General features: G+C 42.0%; 1 protein-coding gene across 9 annotated transcripts in view; it reads left to right on the top strand.

Moving 5' to 3' along the window:
* LOC127523844 (ryanodine receptor 2) overlaps positions 1 to 20523 on the top strand; it is a 109266-nt gene that overhangs the window by 46675 nt on the left and 42068 nt on the right. For 5 of the 9 annotated variants that reach the window (XM_051914956.1, XM_051914954.1, XM_051914955.1 and 2 more), the window contains 27 exons: positions 737 to 840; positions 2305 to 2388; positions 2618 to 2777; positions 3605 to 3752; positions 4148 to 4356; positions 6272 to 6446; positions 8421 to 8629; positions 8713 to 9056; positions 9140 to 9257; positions 9349 to 9509; positions 9685 to 9844; positions 9919 to 10005; positions 10139 to 10365; positions 10465 to 11275; positions 12527 to 12727; positions 13230 to 13335; positions 14221 to 14361; positions 14986 to 15259; positions 15553 to 15667; positions 16192 to 16324; positions 16447 to 16550; positions 16934 to 17069; positions 17279 to 17465; positions 18829 to 18940; positions 19315 to 19435; positions 19523 to 19692; positions 19925 to 20145. In XM_051914956.1, the coding sequence (XP_051770916.1) occupies positions 737 to 840; positions 2305 to 2388; positions 2618 to 2777; positions 3605 to 3752; positions 4148 to 4356; positions 6272 to 6446; positions 8421 to 8629; positions 8713 to 9056; positions 9140 to 9257; positions 9349 to 9509; positions 9685 to 9844; positions 9919 to 10005; positions 10139 to 10365; positions 10465 to 11275; positions 12527 to 12727; positions 13230 to 13335; positions 14221 to 14361; positions 14986 to 15259; positions 15553 to 15667; positions 16192 to 16324; positions 16447 to 16550; positions 16934 to 17069; positions 17279 to 17465; positions 18829 to 18940; positions 19315 to 19435; positions 19523 to 19692; positions 19925 to 20145 (5018 nt within the window). The remainder of the gene's footprint in view (positions 1 to 736; positions 841 to 2304; positions 2389 to 2617; positions 2778 to 3604; positions 3753 to 4147; positions 4357 to 6271; positions 6447 to 8420; positions 8630 to 8712; positions 9057 to 9139; positions 9258 to 9348; positions 9510 to 9684; positions 9845 to 9918; positions 10006 to 10138; positions 10366 to 10464; positions 11276 to 12526; positions 12728 to 13229; positions 13336 to 14220; positions 14362 to 14985; positions 15260 to 15552; positions 15668 to 16191; positions 16325 to 16446; positions 16551 to 16933; positions 17070 to 17278; positions 17466 to 18828; positions 18941 to 19314; positions 19436 to 19522; positions 19693 to 19924; positions 20146 to 20523) is intronic. The other 4 variants (XM_051914959.1, XM_051914957.1, XM_051914958.1 and 1 more) reach the window with 1 other exon arrangement.

Below are 20523 nucleotides of genomic sequence, written 5' to 3'. Positions count from 1 at the left end.
ATATGTTTTATTTGAAAATTATTTATTTTAATTTTACATTTTTATTATTTAATTAATTTTTATTAAATGTTGTATTTTTTAATAATTCAATTAAATTTTAATTTATTCCAAAGAAAATATTTAATCTTTTTTAGTAAGTTTGACTTTGAATTCATTTGTTTTTATTTTCATATTATTTAAATTAATTTTAATTAATTTCAAATAATATAATATAATATAATTAATCTTTCTCAGTAAGCATTTTATGATTTAATTATTAGCTTTTCATCAGCTGACACTACATAAGAGGTTTTAAGTCATGTCATATGACAAAATAATCGTAATACGTTCTCGGCTTTAATTACTGTAAATAAAGTTAAAGTTTGATTGACGGATCTGCCATAATCATTTAATATTCCTCATTTATTCCCCATCAAAAGTGTAAAATTAACATTGAATGTGAATTTTTTTGTATAATGTATGTTTGGAAATCCCTCTTGATCTCCACTATTCGTGTTCGTTCAAAGCAGCTTTACAGAGAATCTGTGGTTACGATCACTGTGTTCCAGCTCTCTGATTGGTCACAGTGTGTTTACAGTGTAAAAAAGTCACACGGTGTGATGTTATTGTGACCCTCTTAACAGATTTGATAAATTTATCCCATAAATCTGCATTTATACTGTCTGTTTCTGCATCCTGTTATCAATACTCAAATGTTATAACACAAATATGATTTCCTCTGTTGTTCATGATGTAGGTGAGAGATGATAATAAACGGCAGCATCCGTGTCTGGTCGAGTTCTCCAGACTTCCTGAACAAGAGCGTAGCTACAACCTTCAGATGTCTCAGGAGACGCTCAAGTAAGCATGTTTATCTTGGTTTACTGGAAATTACATTACTTTTGGTGTAAATGAAGATGAATGCATTCAGTGGTATTTTAGTTTAGGGCAATTTTATATTCCTATATGCTTTAACCCTCTGGGGTGGACGAACACGCAGCGCATTCTGGTGGATTTTTTTCACATGCAAAAGTAAATAAAAATATAAATATAGCTGCGAGCAGCAATTATCGGGATTCAGGCACTTTAAGGCCTTTAAGCACATGTGTAAAAAGGTATAATTTTTTAATCAGCATGCATGTAACCGTCTCAATCATAGATGGAAAAGACCATTTACAGCCAATACAGGCAATTTACCATAGGAACATTTTTAAAGCTTTTTAACAGTTATCGAGTTTGAGCCAAAAACCTAGGACTAGTTTGCCAAAGTTGTTTTTTAAATAATCTCCAATATTTAACGAACGATTCAGTGGACAGAGGCGGTCCTACAGGTAAAGTTACTCAGAATGAGGAGTCATGTGGTACGAATGTCGTGGGCATGTGCAAAAAATCACGTGATACACAATCCATTACGCACGTGAAGGCGCCCCCAGTGACCGATTTCTTTTGAATTTCTCACAGGCCTCTAGGGACGTGAGTCAAATAGGTCCAGTGAGTTTCATTTGGATCGTCCTTCGTTAACCTTGTCTGATAGCTGCTCAAAATTCATTGGCCGATGGCAGACATGTTTTTTGAGATACATCAATGTCCTCATAGACAATCATGGCACATTGGACAAAGACACTGCATGCTAATTTTCAAGTTAATTGGCCTAACGGTGAAGTAGTTATTAGCCATTTTCAGGTTTTTTTCCTGTTTTAGCGCCACCAAGTGGCCAGTCACCACATCCTTTTTCATGCGACCACAGAATGAGCTCTTACATAGGTGTACCAATTTTGGTGAAAATATATCGTTCCGTTCATGAGTTATAGCCATTTTAGTAAAAGTGGCTCTGCCCACTTTGAACATTTTGGCGGCTCTTAGAGTGAATCGAAATTTCAACTTTTTTTGATAATTATTGACAACTCCAGAGAATCTTACTGCACTGGTTTGGTTCCGATCGGGCCAAAAACCTAGGACTGGCTCGCAAAAGTAGGTTTTTCAAAGAATCCAAATCCTTAATACCCGAAAATGCATTCATGCATAGTCTGTTTTGAGCCAAGGATTCCAACGATATAAGACACTTAAGCCTCAACGGTTTAGGAGTTACGAGCAATTTTTTTATACTTTTGACCGCTGTAGCTGTACTCTCTTGAACCCCTAATTAAATCAAATACTAAACTCCGTCAACATAACAGCATGCTCAATACACTTGATTTCTCATGTGTTTTAGCTTCTGTTTGCGTCTGTTCAGCACTTTGTGTCTACAGTGGAGTTATAAAAGTGCTTTATAAATAGATGAATGAAATGATGTAATGATGAGCGTGATCTGATGTGTGTGTGCAGGACTCTCTTGGCGCTGGGCTGTCATGTTGGCGTGGCGGACGAACGAGCGGCAGAGAAAGTAAAAAATCTCAAGCTTTCAGCCAAGTGAGTGTGTGAAACTTCATCTTGTCCTAACATGTTTATGTATCTGGATGTGTTTAGATGCTGCTAAAACTAAATCCATCAAATCAAAACCCTAAAAGGTTCTGTATATGAAGTGCCTGACTGAACCTTTTAAGCTTCCATATAGAACCTTTTCTTCTAAGAGTGTCGTTAGTGTTAGTTAATGTAGTGTGTTCCCGTACGGGTTGGTTAATGTGTGTTCTGGTGTCAGATACGAGCTCTCCAGCGGGTATAAACCGGCGCCGATGGACCTGAGCCACATCAAACTGGCGTCTACCCAGGAGGCCATGGTGGACAAACTGGCAGAGAATGCTCACAACGTCTGGGCCAGAGACCGCATACGGCAGGGCTGGACCTACGGCGTACAGCAGGTCAGTGTGTGTCATACAACGTAGGTTGTTCCAAAATGTGCACTGCATGATTGGACTGTTTTAAGTGAATGTTGCATTCAAGTCATGTCAGAAAGACCAAGTTAAACACACGTCAACCACAAAGTCGTAATGAGAAACTGAACTTTCTTTAAAGTCATCATGAAAGGGAAGTTGCGCTGGTCTTTTCTTCTCTATTGTGACATATATTCGAGTAAATCGCTTCTGGAACAAGAACAAATGTAGGGGACTTGAACGCACCATTAACTTTAATGTGTGAGTTTTTAGTTTTGAACTCAAGTTCTTCATAATGTGAAACTGATTTATTCATTTCATGTGTCCATGAAGTTACAAACAAAGAGGAACATAGAGAATGAGATGAAGCAGCTTTCAGGTTTGAACACTAGAGCTTGATTAATCATTAAAAGATCACGATCTCGATTCAATAACCCACACAATCGTATTCCTAAATGACAGCGATTCATCTATCTATTAAACCTTTGACAAGTACGATCACAGTAAACATTCAGATCTGTGTTGGAATAGCTGAACAGCTACACAAAGAGCCTTTTTAACCACACAGTATCATTATTTCTGTTACAAATATTCAGATTATCACAGAAGTACTGGGATAAAAGTTCGGATATAAACACTGATGTCTATGATGGTGATCAAAATAGAGCAAATCACCTTTGGAAAGTAGCTTGACTCTCAAAATAAAGATTGTGTAGATTACATCGTTACACCAGTAGGTGGCGACAAGTGACTGTTAAAAAATGTGTTTGTCATTGAATCAATCATTCAAAAAGTTCTGTTCAAAAACTCTGCAGGACATTAAGAACAGGAGAAACCCTCGCCTCGTTCCGTACGTTCTTCTGGACGAGAGGACCAAGAAATCAAACAAGGACAGTCTGCGGGAAGCTGTGCGGACACTGCTGGGATACGGATACAACCTGGAGGCTCCGGATCAAGACCACGGTACCATGAGTCTAACTTAAATTCTACCCATAATGCCCCTGTCCGTGCAGCGTGACATGCTGGAAATACTGCAGTCATGTTACATTTATAGTCCCTGTGAGGCAGGGTTATTATCATTAACTAAAACTAAAACCGTTAACTAAAAAAAACACACATTTTCATTACTTGAAATAAAATAAACATTAATTGAAATGAAAATAAAATATTAAAAATATAATTTTATTTTATTTCAGCTAGTTGCTACTAAAGTACTGAAATAACTAAAACTAAATAAACTAAAACAACAAAAGACTAATATAAATGACAAAAACATACAATAAAATTACTGAAACTTTGACTAAAATTAAAATAAAAACAGACAATATAAAAATATTACCTGTGTCTGTTTTGCGCAGCGGCTCGAGCGGACACAGGTAATCTGTCTGCCGAACGCTTCCGGATCTTCCGAGCGGAGAAGACATACAGCGTGAGCGGAGGGAAGTGGTACTTCGAGCTGGAGGTGGTGACGGCGGGCGAGATGCGGGTGGGCTGGGCGAGACCCGGCTGTCTGCCGGACCAGGAGCTGGGCTCAGACGAGCAGGCCTTCGTCTTCGATGGATTCAAGGTGAACCTCATAATGCCATTAGAATGAGATTTAAGCTTTACCTCATGTCAACACAATACACTTCAAATTTATGTGATTAAGCTCACAGTAAACAGGCATGTAAACACTTTAATTGCACATGTGCATTGTTGGGGTGTTGAAGAAACAGAGTTCATGTTGACAGCATTGCATGACATGAATATCGATGGTCGAAAACATCGAAATGGAGACATTTTTAGGCACATCACAGAAAAAATCCAATATGTCCCTAGAAATGTGTTTGCATTTGATGTAAGTAGATTGAAACTGTGGCCGGTAACACAGCCTGTATAAGAGTTTATCAGCTGTGCTGTGGAGGAGAAGCATTTAGAACAGGGGTGGCGAACGTCGGTCCTGCAGAGTTTTGCTTCAACCCTAATCAAACACACCTGAACAAGCTAATCAAGGTCTGCAGGGTTACTAAAAGCTACAGGCAGGTGAGTCTTTATTAGGGTTGGAGCTGAACTCTGCAGGACTGTGGCTCTCTAGGACCAGAGTTCGCCACCCCTGATTTAGAACATTAGTCTCAGAAGAAGAAGAACTAGATAGTAAAGTTTGTGCACAAACTTTGATGTTGGCTTGAGAAAGCCTAGCCAGAAAGTTTGAAGTAGTTTTAAAGCTTGAAGTTTGAAGAAAACCATACAGTCTATCAGAAAAACAGTTTGATATACTAGATGGTTTCTAGGAGGTTGCTAGGTTATCTGGGTTGGTTGCTAGGGTGTTTCTATGCGGTTGCTAGTGTATTCTGGGTGGTCTCTGGTAGGTTGCTAGATGTTGTGTGGTTGCTAGGGTACTCTGGGTGGTTGCGAGGGTATTCTGTGTGGTTGCTAAGATGTTGTGTGGTTGCTAGGGTACTCAGGGTGGTTGCTAGGGTGTTGCTATGCGGTTGCTAGGGTATTCTGTGTGGTTGCTAAGATGTTGTGTGGTTGCTAGGGTACCTGGGTGGTTGCTCGGGTGTTGCTATGCGGTTGCTAGGGTACTCCGGGTGGTTGCTATGATGTTGCTATGCTGTTGCTAGGGCACTCATGGTGGTTGCTAAGTTGTTGCTATGCAGTTTTCTGGGTGGTTGCTAGGGTTTTCTGGGTGGTTGCTAGGGTATTGTTATACGGTTGCTAGTGTATTCTATGTGGTTGCTAAGATGTTATGTGATTGCTAGGGTACTCGGGGTTGGTTGCTAGGGTGTTGCTATGCTGTTTTCTGGGTGGTTGCTAGAGTGTTGCTGTTCAGTATTCTGAGGGTGGTTGCTACAGTGTTGCTAGGGTTTTCTGGGTGGTTGCTAGGTTGTTGTTATGCGGTTGCTAGGGTACTCAGGGTGGTTGCTAGGGTGTTATGTAGTTGCTAGGGTACTCCGGGTGGTTGCTAGGGTGTGGCTATGTGATTGCTAGGGCACTCGGGGTGGTTACTTACTCTATGCGGTTTCTTTGGTACTTGGGGTGGTTGCTAGGGTGTTGCTATGCGGTTGCTAGAGTACACAGGGTTGTTGCTAGGGTGTTGCTATACAGTTTTCTAGGTGGTTGCTAGAGTGTTGCTATGCAGTATTCTGGGTGGTTGCTAGAGTGTTGCTAGGGTTTTCTGGATGGTTGCTGGGATGTTGCTATGTGGTTGCTAGGTTGTTCTGTATGGTTGCTAGAGTGTTGCTATGCATTTGTTAGTGCGTATTATTGCATTGCTCGCATGTTTCAGATTGATATCATGCTAGTTTTCACACCCTGAATGGAAGTCTATCAGAGTTGTGCTGTGCATACATGAATAATAGCAGTAAAAATAACCACAAGTCTTAGCGAATCATCAGAATAATGAAAGTTGCATGTAAACAGGAGTGGTTTGCTTATGTCATGTAATCTATTACTGCGATGTACCCTGTGAAGGTAGTCACTAGTGATGTGTGTTCCTGCAGGCTCAGCGCTGGCATCAGGGCAACGAGCACTTTGGTCGCTCCTGGCAGTCCGGAGACGTGGTGGGATGTATGGTGGACATGAACGAACGCACCATGATGTTCACGCTCAACGGCGAGGTGCTGCTCGACGACTCCGGGTCCGAACTCGCCTTCAAAGACTTTGAAGTTTGGGACGGTGAGTGACGTGAGGTGTTTTCTGTGTGGGATAATAATCCTGTGTGTTGACGTGAAATTAACACTTTGTTGACTACAGCATAAATGATCATTCTGACATCATTTACTCTCCCTCAGGAACCAGACAACATTGAACTTTTGCGGTATGGACAAAAAACACTGAGACTTTTCTCAAAATGTCTCCTTTTGAGTAAATGATGACAGAATTTTCATGAGTATCGCTTTAATTAATCAATAGTGACTCTCTTAATTCATGTTCCTGCTTTTATTGTGAATAATTCATCAATGATGTTGTTATACATACATAAATGTTTGTATTTATAATCTTCTATCATAATGTAATAACCCACTCCACCTCTCAAACGACTCAACCACACTCATGTGTGTGTGTGTGTGTGTGAGTCTGTATGTGTTTGTAAGTCTATGTGTGAATGAGAATGCAGCTAAAGCTAAGCAGACTTGAGCTCTGCTAACACCTACAGAGCTGATACTGCAAAACACACACAGACACACTGACTGACACACAAACACAGACACTCATACACACACACACACTCATGTGCATTTGTTGTAGCAGCTCTTCTGTCTCGTAAAGAAGTGTTATCGTGGGCAGCAGGTGAATGTTGCTGTATCATTTGTCATTACGGCTCTTCACAGATGAACAGCAGCAGATCCTGCAGAGATCAGCGCCACCTGCTGGCCACTGACACACATCAACCGTTACTCACTTATATTCAGTCTGTATGTTTGTATGCGTCAGCATATCTTGCTCATTCTGTGATGTCAGCAGCATCTCTTTGTTATATGTGAGAGTATCAGTAAAAATGCAGACTTGCAGTAACTACACTGCAAAAACTGCTGTTCTTCTTCAGTATGTTCAGGTGAAGATACAACTGGAAGATGTCTGGAGATACAAAATGACATATGAGATATTAAGTCATGTTTTCTGAGAAATGCTGAAAAATAAAGTGAGTTTGTGCTTAAAAGGGGTCCTTGATTATGATTTCACTTTTTTAACTTTAGTTAGTGTGTAATGTTGCTGTTTGAGCATAAACAACATCTGCAAAGTTACAACGCTCAAATTTCAATCAAAGGGAGATATTTTCTTTTACAGAAATCGCTTTTTAAGGACTACAACAAACAGCTGGTAGGGATTACAATGAGCTTCTTGATGTCACTAACCCTAAAATTTACATAAACCCCGCCCCCGAGAACATGCAACAAAGGGGGTGAGGCCATGTTGGGCTGCTTTAGAGAAGAGGAAGAGTTGTTGTAGTAGAGTTTTGTTGAAATGCCGCCATTTTATGCCGGACTGCTTCACAAACGACGGTCAATTCAACGCTGGATTTGCACAAAAGATTAACATGACGGCACATGCTAGTCGATGATTTGAATCAACTCCACTAGTGATGGGGAGTCGACTCCAAAAGAGTCGATTCCTCGACTCTGAATAGCCCCAGAGTCGGGGTCGACTCCAGCACAGGAATTGACTCTCGGTGTCGACTCTGTTGCTGTGTCCGAAATCGCTCACTTGTTTACTGATTCTCTAATCCATAGCCTCTTCTTCCTGAGTCTCTCCATCAGTGTCGACTCCGGTTTGAACAATGTAAGGCTGAACACCGTTACTGACAATCCTCATCTTGGCTGCGTGAGATTCTCCAGCTTTGTTGTTGTTGAGAAGCTGTTAAAGTTCCGCCCTCTTCTGGAAATGGGGCCGGGAGCAGCAGCTCATTTGCATTTAAAGGGACACACACAAAAATGGCGTGTTTTTGCTCAAACCCAAATAGGGGCAAATTTGACAAGCTATAATAAATGATCTGTGGGGTATTTTGAGCTGAAACTTCACAGACACATTCTGGGGACACCAGAGACTCATATTACATCTTGTAAAAGGGGCATTATAGCTCCCCTTTAAACCCTGTGGTTTCATCACTAGTAGTAGTGATAATCCTGTCTTTCTGTGTGTTTTTCTCAGGTTTCATCCCAGTCTGTAGTCTGGGCATCTGTCAGGTGGGCCGTATGAACTTCGGGAAGGATGTGAGCACCCTGAAGTACTTCACCATCTGCGGCCTGCAGGAGGGCTACGAACCCTTCGCCGTCAACATGAACCGAGATCTGACCATGTGGATCAGCAAACGGCTGCCTCAGTTCATCCCCGCCCCGCTCAACCACGAGCACATAGAGGTCAGAGGTCACGCCACACGCGTGCTTTGAGACGAGCCGCACCATTCTGAGAGTTTAAGGGATTCTGTATGCGTGTTTTACAGGTCACAAGGATCGATGGGACAGTGGAGAGCCCGCCGTGCCTAAAGGTCACACAGAGGTCGTTCGGCTCACAGAACAGTAACACGGACATCATGTTCTATCGTCTCAGCATGCCCATAGAGTGCTCGGAGGCGTTCTTGCGATCGCCCGGTGGGACGCTAGCAGCCAACGGCAGCTTCTTCTCTCCCAAGAGAGATCTGGAGGATTTTGAGACGGTGTCGGACTTTGAGGTCCTGATGAAAACGCCACACAGTCACGTGAGCTCAAACGGGCCCGACAGAGATCGAGACGAGTTCAACAACCACAAAGATCATAATCAGGAGAAACCTTCGAAAATCAAACAGAGGTGGATTATACAGACACACAGGCAAACTCGGTAATGTGTTTGGTAAAATGTTTGTGTCTGTAACTGCATGTGTGTTTGTTCAGGTTTATGCTGAAAAGAACGAAGCCCGACATGAACAGCAGTAACTCTAGCGCTCGCCTGTCAGAGGAGGTTTTGGCTGATGAGAGAGATGATTGTGAGAATCTCATACAAACATCAACGGTGAGAGAGAGACACACATGACCAGCATCAGAACGTCACACCCCTCAGCTTCATGTTATATGTGGCGCTTCTGTCTCTGTCTGTCTTTCAGTATTACTACTCGGTGAGGATCTTCCCTGGGCAGGAACCAGCCAGTGTTTGGGTCGGATGGGTGACCTCAGACTTTCATCAGTACGATCCAGCCTTTGAGCTCAGCAAGGTCCGTACGGTCACCGTTACCCTGGGAGATGAGAAGGGCAAAGTTCACGAGAGGTCAGTGATGCTTCTGCAGGAACACAGTGTGATTCTGTCTGCAATGACACAGTTACAAACACAGAGAGCAAACGAAACGTTACTGGAGATTACAGAAATAGAATTAAAACAGAGTAATGGTTGTCTGTATAGTAACAGTAACAGTTTCTGATGTGTTTGTGTTGTTGTTGTGCAGCATTAAGCGCAGTAACTGCTACATGGTGTGGGGCGGCGAGTGCAGCAGTCCCAGTCAGGGCCGCAATAATAACGGCCTGGAGATCGGATGTTTGGTAGATACTGCCAACGGCCTCCTCAGCTTCACCTCCAACGGCAAAGAGCTCAGCACCTACTACCAGGTAAGAGCTCTGAAGATCCTGTGATGGAGGGACTGTTTAACTAGGACTAACTTGCAGCTTAACTGTGTCTGCAGGTGGAGCCCAGTACTAAACTCTTCCCTGCAGTGTTTGCGCAGGCAACAAGTCCAAACGTCTTCCAGTTTGAACTGGGACGCATCAAGGTGAGATTAACACACACAAAGAGGATGTTGAGGCTATCTTTATTTTTCTCTGGTTGCACAAATAGGGCGAGTGTAAGTACAGGAACATCTGTGAGATGATAAAGTTTGCCAACTTTACTTTCTGTGTGTGTAGAGCATCATGCCGCTCTCTGCAGGGCTGTTTAAAAGTGAACGGAAGAACGCGATTCCTCAGTGTCCGCCACGGTTACACGTGCAGTTCCTCACACCTGTGTTGTGGAGCCGTGTGCCTAATCAGTTCCTGAGGTCAGAGGTCACCAGGGTCAACGAGAGACTGGGCTGGATGGTGCAGAGTTCAGAACCGCTGCAGTTCATGACCCTCCATATACCTGAGGAGAACAGGTACATCACACACAGATGCACGATGGTTTATTTACTCAGCGGGTGGCAAGTGTTGATTTTGTCCCATGACTGATGTTGTGTGTCCGTCCCATCCGTCAGGTCTCTGGACATTCTGGAGCTGACAGAGCAGCGCGACCTGCTGAAGTTCCACTTCCACACGCTGCGCTTGTATTCAGCCATCTGCGCGCTGGGAAACAACCGTGTGGCTCACGCGCTCTGCAGTCACGTGGACGAGGCGCAGCTCCTCTACGCCATCCAGAACAAATACATGCCGGGCCTCTTGCGCACCGGATACTACGACCTGCTCATCGACATCCACCTGAGCAGCTACGCCACCGCGCGCCTCATGATGAACTCTGAGTACATTGTTCCCATGACGGCCGAGACCAAGAGCATCACACTCTTTCCCAACGAGAAGAAGAAGCACGGGCTGCCGGGCATCGGCCTGAGCACGTCGCTGCAGCCGCGCATGCGTTTCTCCTCACCCAGCTTCGTGGGTCACCACGGCGCCGTCGCGGGGGGCGACTGCTTCCAGTACAGCCCCGAGTTCCCGCTGGAGACGCTGAAGAGCCGTACGATGGAGATGTTGACGGAGGCAGTGCGGGAGGGCAGCTTACACGTGCGCGATCCCGTCGGCGGGAGCACTGAGTTCCTGTTCGTTCCGCTCATTAAACTCTTCTACACGCTTCTGATCATGGGCATCTTCCACAACGGAGACCTGAAGACCATCCTGCAGCTGATCGAGCCCAGCGTGTTCTCGCAGGACGGCGGCGGCGGGACGAATGAGGCGGAGGACAGCTGTGGGCGGGGCCGGCTAGAAGGGGGCGGGGCTGAAGAACATGGTCTGAGAGGAAAGATGCCCAAAGAAGGACTTTTACAGATGAAGCTTCCTGAACCCGTCAAACTCCAGGTGAGAAGATGCAGTCTTGTCTTTTTATAGCTGCTTTACAGCTAGTCAGTACAATACAAAGTAATATTTTTATTGCAGGATTAACAGAGTTATATTACTAGGGTGTTAGATTAAAATCTCAATCCCCCGTGTTTTTGGGAATATCCCGGACGAGCCCCCAAACTGTTAGATTAAAATCTCAATCTCTGTCTGCTTGGTCATTCTCCCGAGATATCTCGTACTGCTGCTGCCACACAACACGGGTTGAGGCGCCTGTTTCTAAACTGATGACTGAGACTACAAATAATCTAGCTGAGATTGAGATTTTAATCTGACAATGTGTAACATAAAAGAGTAAAGCAGGTAACTAGTCGTGTAATGGCGCTGCAGACGTGTCTATTTACAACATGATTTTGCAGCGCTGAGTTGTAGCCAATCACAGCCATTTCTGTTAAAAAAAAAAAAAAAAGACCAATTAGAGGACTTACCAGTGGTGAGAATCCGCTCAGTATTGCTCAAAATGCTGAATGAGTTTGTTTAGGTCAAGTTGTTTACCAAGTTTTAAACTGATCAAATCCTCTCATTATAACAAACAAAGAGGACACAATGTAAATAAAAGATTCGTTGTGAAGTTTAGTTAGATTTATAGGTTAAAAAGGGAGTTTTCGCACTCACTGAGTTTGCACTGACAGCTTCAGTGATTATAATAAGCAGCCTTTACTTGCTGTGTAATTTCATTTGTAATTTGAAGATATGTTTGTTTCATGAGGCTTTGTGACCTTTCCTACAAATATATTCTTCACACTTAAGTACAAACAGTGACAAAAATAACATTTTTCAATGTTATAATAGTGATTTGATAATCTCTAAAAATAAATTCAAAAGCAAACCGTTAAAACTTTTAGTTTTACAAATTCAGACAATCTTTGAAGGATGAGCAAAAAATATTTTGGGTAATTACTTAAAAAATAACATTTAAACTGGATAATATTCAGACTTTTGCTGCAAAAGTTGTGTGAAGTACTTGAAAGTCCTTAATTCTTATAACAGTGCTCTATAACGGTCTAATTTGCTGGGATATGATCAAAGCTACAGTATATGTGATTCATCACCACACACACACAAACACACTTGTCGTCACGTTGAGGGAGTGAGATTTTACCAGATTCACTATTCCTTGGCATTTGGTGACTTGATGCCATCTGTTATTTTCCTGTTTATTACTGTGAAGCTGCTTGTGTTGTATTGTAAAGCCGACTGTTTTTTTCTCAGATGTGTCACCTGCTGCAGTACCTGTGCGACTGTCAGGTGCGTCACCGCATCGAGGCTGTGGTCGCCTTCTCCGACGACTTTGTGGCGAATCTTCAGGATAACCAGCGTTTCCGCTATAATGAAGTGATGCAGGCGCTGAACATGTCTGCTGCTCTGACGGCACGCAAAACCAAAGAGTTCCGCTCGCCTCCACAGGAACAGGTCAGATGATGCCTGAATCATTTCATTATTCTCACCATATTAACCACATTTTAACCACCCAAGTGTGCATCATAGTGGTGCTTCCGGTATTGAATTTAATTATTTAATTCATGCTGATTTTATGAATCAAATAATGAAACACATCAGCTGTGTGTACAGAATTGTTTTTATTCGTTTATTGCAGTGTTTCTGTACTGTGCTGCGTTCGGTGTTTTTTATATTATGGCAGTGAGTATTTGGGAAGGAAATGTGCTTAACTGTCATGCATGAATCATCTTAAAACTATTTCTTTCATTTTGCTTGCCTGCTTCATTTTGTTTTATTACGAAAAGAAAAAGTCATAAGAAATCATATTTTGTATATGACTCTCATGTTCTTTGTGTGATTCACCCACCTGGTTTTATTGATCATGTTGTCCCAAAGAAGAAAATGTGTGTCTTTTTTTTAAATCTTTCATTAAATTGTAATAACTTGCTGTGTCTGTGTGTGTGTGTGTTCTCAGATCAACATGCTGCTGAATTTTAAGGATGAGAAGCAGGATTGTCCGTGTCCTGAGGACATCCGTGAACAGCTGCTAGACTTCCATGAAGATCTCATGACACACTGCGGTAAAAGATCGTCTCTGATCAACCTCATCTAAACATACGTAAACAAGGAATTATTATAAACAAAATACGACAATATAATTATAACAATAATCTATATTATGTTATAACTGTTCTTGCCAGTGGGATAAGAAAAACAACTTCCTCTCTGATCTATTGAGTCTATTATTGGTTTGTGATTGATGTGTGATTTACTCCTAATAGAAAACTGTCGAACACTGGCTAGTAAGCCAGACCTCATACTATAAATCATGTTTCTATTTCAATCTAGTGTTTTGCAGGGAGGGTTTGTTTAGGACACAGCCAGTCTAATGTGAGCCGGCAGAAAACATTACATGCATCACCGATTAAACTGCCCTGTCAATCATCTTGTCGCAATTTTTTTTTATTTCCTTTAATTTCCTACTGTATTGGACAGAAATATATCAGCACCTTGATCTGCCAGTCATTGCACATAACGTATCTTTATAAAAGTTCACAGTTGAAATATAATGTGGATAACATTGAATAAATATACTGATTATTAATCACTCACACCCCTTTATTTAAATCTCTCTACTTAACCATCAGTCTCACACATCCACCATGCTTGTAGTTTTTAAACACTTTTTATGCATGTTTGTAGTTCTAATCAAATCCTTTGTGCAAATCCAATGTGCAATGGGTTGTGGGCAATACACTGACTGTTAGAGTGTGAAATTTGAATTTACACTAGAAATTGTAAACCATCTGGGTATCTTTGAGATACTCATTTCAACATACTATGATTTGGGACACATTCTCGTTCTAATTTTAAACTATAATATGTGAATTGAGATGCAGCATATGAAATGTCCTTATTAATATAGCGTGTGTGTGTGTGTGTGTGTGTGTGTGTGCACGCTGCAGGCATTGAGATGGATGATGATAAATCAGGAGACGGAGATGATTTCACCATCAGGGGTCGTCTGATGTGTCTGGTGGAAAAGGTGACCTACCTGAAGAAGAAAATGACTGAAATACCAAAGAAAAAGAAATCAAAGAAACCCAGTGAGTTCCTGCAGCTCCTCATTGGGGTCCTTAAAAATGCTTAAATTCAGTTTGATCAAAGTTAAGGCCATCAAAAGTCTTAAATTGTATAAGAAATTCCTGAATGATTATTTCAAAAGGTCTTAAATTTGGAGGACAGAAAAACATGAATCATGATATGGCCTGATGTGATTATTAAACTTCAAAAGTCTAGGATTTAATTAATTGTGAGCACTGCATGTTTCTTGTTCCTTTTGCTTATGAGCTACTCTTGATGAATTATCACAATTTTTACCGGTGTTTATATCATACCTGCAAACTCGTTGCATTTCTAATAAGCGCAGATGCGTTGTATAAAGGGGTTAACCAGGGTAACCGCTGTATTTCTGTTGTTCCATAAGTGTCACCTATTGCATTTTCATTCAGCTGGTGGATCGAAATCAAGCTAATGTGCATTCTAAATATCTAAACAGTTAGAATAAGATGGTTTGGATGTTACCATAGATCTTGCACCACTTCACCCATTTGGTATTATTTTTATTTTTGCAGGTCTTAAATTTGATGTTAAAAACCCTGCTCAAACGGTGTCTGTGTTCATGTTGTCAAAGTGCTGACGTCCGCTCGTGTCTTGTGTTTGTCCCGCAGGCACGCTTCAGCAGCTGATCTCTGAGACCATGGTCCGCTGGGCGCAGGAGTCGGTCATCGAGGATCCGGAGCTGGTGCGGGCCATGTTCGTGTTACTCCACCGTCAGTACGACGGCATAGGTGGGCAGGTGCGAGCGCTGCCCAAGACCTACACCATCAACGCTGTCTCCGTGGAGGACACCATCAACCTGCTGGCATCTCTGGGACAGATCCGCTCTCTGCTCAGCGTCAGGATGGGCCGCGAGGAGGAGAAACTCATGATTCATGGGCTCAGGTGACCCGCAATCATCTGCATCCCATATCAACCACAGTTAGCAATATACAGTATCCCGTACATTTAAATGGGCCATTCAGTTATAAAATACTATTAAATAATTTAAAACGATTATTAAATAATTCAAACAAATTTAAATATATATATATATATATATATATATATATATATAAAATTATGTTTCTCAGTTTAAAGAAGTGGAGTGTTTGTCTCAGTGACACCCCCTCTGGTGTTTATTGTGTGAGATCCCAGCTTGAACTCTGACCTCTGACCTATCTGTGTCTCGTCTGCAGTGACATCATGAATAACAAGGTGTTTTACCAGCATCCGAACCTGATGAGAGCGCTCGGGATGCATGAGACCGTCATGGAGGTGATGGTGAACGTCCTGGGTGGAGGAGAGTCCAAGGTGGGAGACACGAAAACACGTTCACAAACGCACTGCATTTTTACTGAAGAGTTTCAGGCTTTACTTTGTACTACATCTGAACAGTTTTGCTTGAACGTTTCTGACCTGTTTCTGGGTAATACTGGCTAGTGTTGTTATTCTGTGGTCTAATATTAATCTTAAATTAATTTGATAGTATGTTGTTATTTTGTATTTCAAAGTATTTTTATTTGAGATGCAACTAAGTGCTACAAGACGCAGTTTATTATTATAATCACAACACTCTTTCTGCTCATAGAATAACATAATTTACACTCTTATCAACATCTCACGACGGGTTCTGATCATGGTTTATGATCTCTTACATAAAGTTTCACTCAGTTCAGCATCAGTGTCAACTCAAGTCAGTTTCATTTCTGTAGCGCTTCATGCAAAAAACTGCTTGAAAGCAGCTTTACGGTAAAAACCAGAGTTATCGTCTCAGAATTCAGTTTCAGGAATCAGTCATTTCAGTTTTCACTGAACGAATGTCCTTCGGTCTTCAGGAAATCACGTTTCCAAAGATGGTGGCCAACTGCTGCCGGTTCCTGTGCTACTTCTGTCGAATCAGCCGTCAGAATCAGAAGGCCATGTTCGATCATCTCAGCTACCTGCTGGAGAACAGCAGCGTGGGACTCGGTAAGGGCTTTTCAGAGTTGAGGAATTGACTCTTGGAGTCGACTCCCCATCTCTAATCTCGAGATCTGAGTTTGAGATGTCTGTTGAAGACCCTACAGTCATTATCTGTGATTTGTTCTCAGCGTCTCCGTCCATGCGAGGTTCCACTCCTCTGGATGTGGCCGCTGCATCTGTAATGGATAATAATGAACTGGCTCTGGCGCTGAGAGAACCGGACCTCGAGAAGGTACGGCTGACTCTTTGTCTCTACATTTCATAAAAATGTATTGTTCTTTGTTATTTCGAACTGAAGAAATCACTGATACCCAAATGAGACGAGATAGCAATGTCTGATTCGTGAATGAGCCGAATGTTTCCAATGAACCTGTCGGCTGTGTTCACAAATCGCACTGAACGATTCATTCACAAATCAGGCTGATCTGATTGCAACAACTCACTGATTCATCTCTAAAAATGCAATAATGTCACATTTACTACTTAAGCACATTAAAAATCAATTACTTTTGTAATAATGAAAATGAGTACTTGTACTTTTACTGGAGTAATATTTTATTAGGGTATCTATACTTTTACTCAAGTACTTGATCTGTGTGTGTGTGTGTGTGTCAGGTGGTCCAGTATCTGGCGGGCTGTGGTCTTCAGAGCTGTGTAATGCTGATGTCTAAAGGATATCCTGACATCGGCTGGAACCCGGTGGAGGGCGAACGATACCTGGACTTCCTTCGATTTGCAGTCTTCTGTAATGGTTTGTGTTCTGACCGGATCTACTTCTGGAGAAAGAAGCGCTAAAGTACTGTCAAAATAAAAGTCCCGTTTCTGACACATATCGGCCAAACAGAAAAACAAATATCGGCCGATGATATTGACCATTCCCACTAATCATGATCTTGTGCTTTATTTTGTCTGAATGGTGTTGGTTGAGTTGGTTGAGGTTGTTGTTTTGGCATCTTTCAGGTGAGAGCGTGGAGGAGAATGCTAACGTGGTCGTGCGGCTCCTGATTCGGCGGCCGGAGTGTTTTGGCCCCGCCCTGCGTGGAGAGGGCGGGAACGGGCTTCTGGCGGCGATGGAGGAAGCCATAAAGATCTCAGAAGATCCCAGCCGAGACGGACCGTCGCCCACCACAGAGGAGAGCAGGACACTGTACGCAATAAACATACTCACAGGAAATGATGTGCTGAACAGTGTTGGGGGAACGCATTACAAGTAACGTGCATTACATAATCAGATTCTTTTTGATGTTACGAGTAAAGTAACGCATTACAAGTAACGTGCATCACATAATCAGATTCTTTTTTGATGTTACGAGTAAAGTAACGCATTACAAGTAACGTGCATTATGTAATCAGATTCTTTTTTGATGTTACGAGTAAAGTAATGAATTACAAGTGACGTGCATTACGTAATCAGATTACTTTTTGATTGTACAAGTAAAGTAACACATTACAAGTAACGTGCATTATGTAATCAGATTACTTTTTGATTGTACAAGTAAAGTAACACATTACAAGTAACGTGCATTATGTAATCAGATTACTTTTTGATTGTACAAGTAAAGTAAAACATTACAAGTGATGTGCATTATGTAATCAGATTACTTTTTGATTGTACAAGTAAAGTAACACATTACAAGTAACATGCATTATGTAATCAGATTACTTTTTGATGTTACTAGTAAAGTAACGCATTACAAGTAATGTGCATTACATAATCAGATTCTTTTTTGATGTTACGAGTAACGTAACACATTACAAGTAACGTGCATTACATAATCAGATTACTTTTTTATGTTACGAGTAAAGTAACGCATTATAAATAATGTGCATTACGTAATCAGATTGTTTGTTGATGTTACAAGTATCGCATTACAAGTAACGTGCGTTACATAATCAGATTACTTTTTGATGTTACGAGTAAAGTAACATTACAAGTAACGTGCATTATGTAATCAGATTACTTTTTGATGTTATGAGTAAAGTAACGTAATGCATTACAAGTAAATTGCATTACATAAGCCAGCTGAGAAAAAGTAATGCAAAAGTAACGTATTACTTTACATAAAAAGAAACTAAGTAACGTAATTAGTTACTTTTTTAAGGAATAACGCAATATTGTTGCATTAAGTAACTTTCCCCATCACTGGTCCTGAACACGCACACAAACGCATCCATGCAGCAGATGTAGGACGTCAGTGTCGTAATCCGCACACATCCTTCATTTATCTTCTGTGTTCCTGAACTGTCATTGTCCGCTGCTCCAGAAACATGCTGCTGTGAGCAAGTAAAATGGGTCGAGATCTAAATACAGCGGCTTCTGCTTGATCTGCTGCAGTCTGAGGGTCAACACCTTCATTCAGTGATTTAAAGGGATAGTATGTTTACATGCACATCGATTTACGATATTAATTATCAAGCATGTATTAATTCATCAGGGAGATCATCTGTGAGCTTATTTTATCTGCCTAACACACATTATAATCCACTGATGATATGTGTGTCTCTTGCAGTAGTGATGTATTGGAGGAAGAGGAAGATGACACCATTCACATGGGAAACGCCATCATGACCTTCTACGCAGCTCTGATCGACCTATTGGGCCGCTGCGCTCCCGAGATGCATGTGAGTTCATGTGTGTGTTTTCCCGTCAATCACCTTCACTGGCACACAACACTGTGTCCCAACTAGACGGGACACGACTACGAGACGCCACAAAATCAATCACAATCACAGCCAGTCAAAAGAGAGTGTGGGCGGAGTCTCTCTGCAAGCACACTGCACTCCCAACCAAATCAATCACAAATCACAGCCAATCAAAAAAGCATGTGGGCGTCGCAGCTGGTCAGGACAAAAACTCTGATTAACATGGATAAAGATGCCTTTTATCTGGTTAGGAGACAGTGTAAAGCTTAATGTTGATCACGTTCCTCTCATGTGAAGCTGATGCGCTCTTTGCGCTCTGGTACTGATGACATGGTGACTTTCTGCTCTGTCAGCTGATCCACGCCGGGAAGGGAGAGGCCATCCGTATCCGAGCCATCCTGCGCTCTCTCATTCCCATTGAGGATCTGGTGGGAGTGATCAGCATCCCGTTCCTGATGCCCACGCTGGCTAAAGGTCTGACTATCATTGTTAATCTTTGTTAATCTGTCTTTGTGGATTATTTGGCGGTAACCAGTACATTGTTCTGATCACCGCATTTAGACGGTTCCGTGATCGAGCCGGATATGTCAGCAGGGTTCTGTCCTGATCACAAAGCAGCCATGGTTCTGTTCCTGGACCGGGTTTACGGCATCGAGGACCAGAACTTCCTCCTGCACCTGCTGGAAGTGGGTTTCCTGCCTGACCTCAGAGCCGCCGCCTCATTGGACACGGTGAGTCACGTGACACCTCAGTAGCTGGTTCCATCCACCCATTTTTATGCAAATTTTGGGATATTGCATGGATGGAAATGCTAAGATGTGCATAAATGTGAAGTGCATTTTTTAATCTGTTTTGCACATAAGTTCAATTCCCAACTTTGAGTGAAATCACAGCTAGTGAGTGTTGCGTTATCCAGCCAATCTTTGACCTCTTTCCTGGTCCCGTGTGACCTTTGACCCCCAGGCGGCTCTGAGCGCCACAGACATGGCGCTGGCTCTGAACCGGTACCTGTGCACGGCGGTCCTGCCTCTGCTCACCAAATGCGCTCCTCTGTTTGCGGGGACGGAGCCGTTCGCGTCTCTCATCGACTCTCTGCTGCACACTGTCTACAGACTGTCTAAAGGCTGCTGTCTCACCAAAGCTCAGAGAGACGCCATCGAGGAGTGTCTGCTGGCCGTGTGCGGGTGAGGACGCGTCTACTAGTTACTAGTTAGTGGTCCGTTCACTGACCGTCTTTTCTTTCTTTGTTTTATTTTTTTATATAGCACGTTTAAAAGCAACTTAGTTGCCCAAAGTACTTTTTAGTTAAAAAAAGAATAAGAAAATATATAAAATAATAATTAAAAAATTTCATATTTTGCACAAAATGGATTAAGTTAGATTAAGTTCTTGGTACAGTAGTGTTTACTTGAATCTATATGCATCTGTAGATTTAAAAAAATCCATATCTTTAAAGTCAGAAATCTCCACTTCAGCAGCTTTACACACACCAAACTTTACAGTTTTATTCATATCTATACTCTAAAGGTTTGTTCATATATCATTTACCTGATCTATAGAAC

The sequence above is a fragment of the Ctenopharyngodon idella genome, chromosome 12 (genome assembly GCF_019924925.1).
Source record: "Ctenopharyngodon idella isolate HZGC_01 chromosome 12, HZGC01, whole genome shotgun sequence".
NCBI classification, from domain to species: Eukaryota; Metazoa; Chordata; class Actinopteri; order Cypriniformes; family Xenocyprididae; genus Ctenopharyngodon; species Ctenopharyngodon idella.
This window is presented reverse-complemented; position numbering and strand designations above follow the sequence as displayed.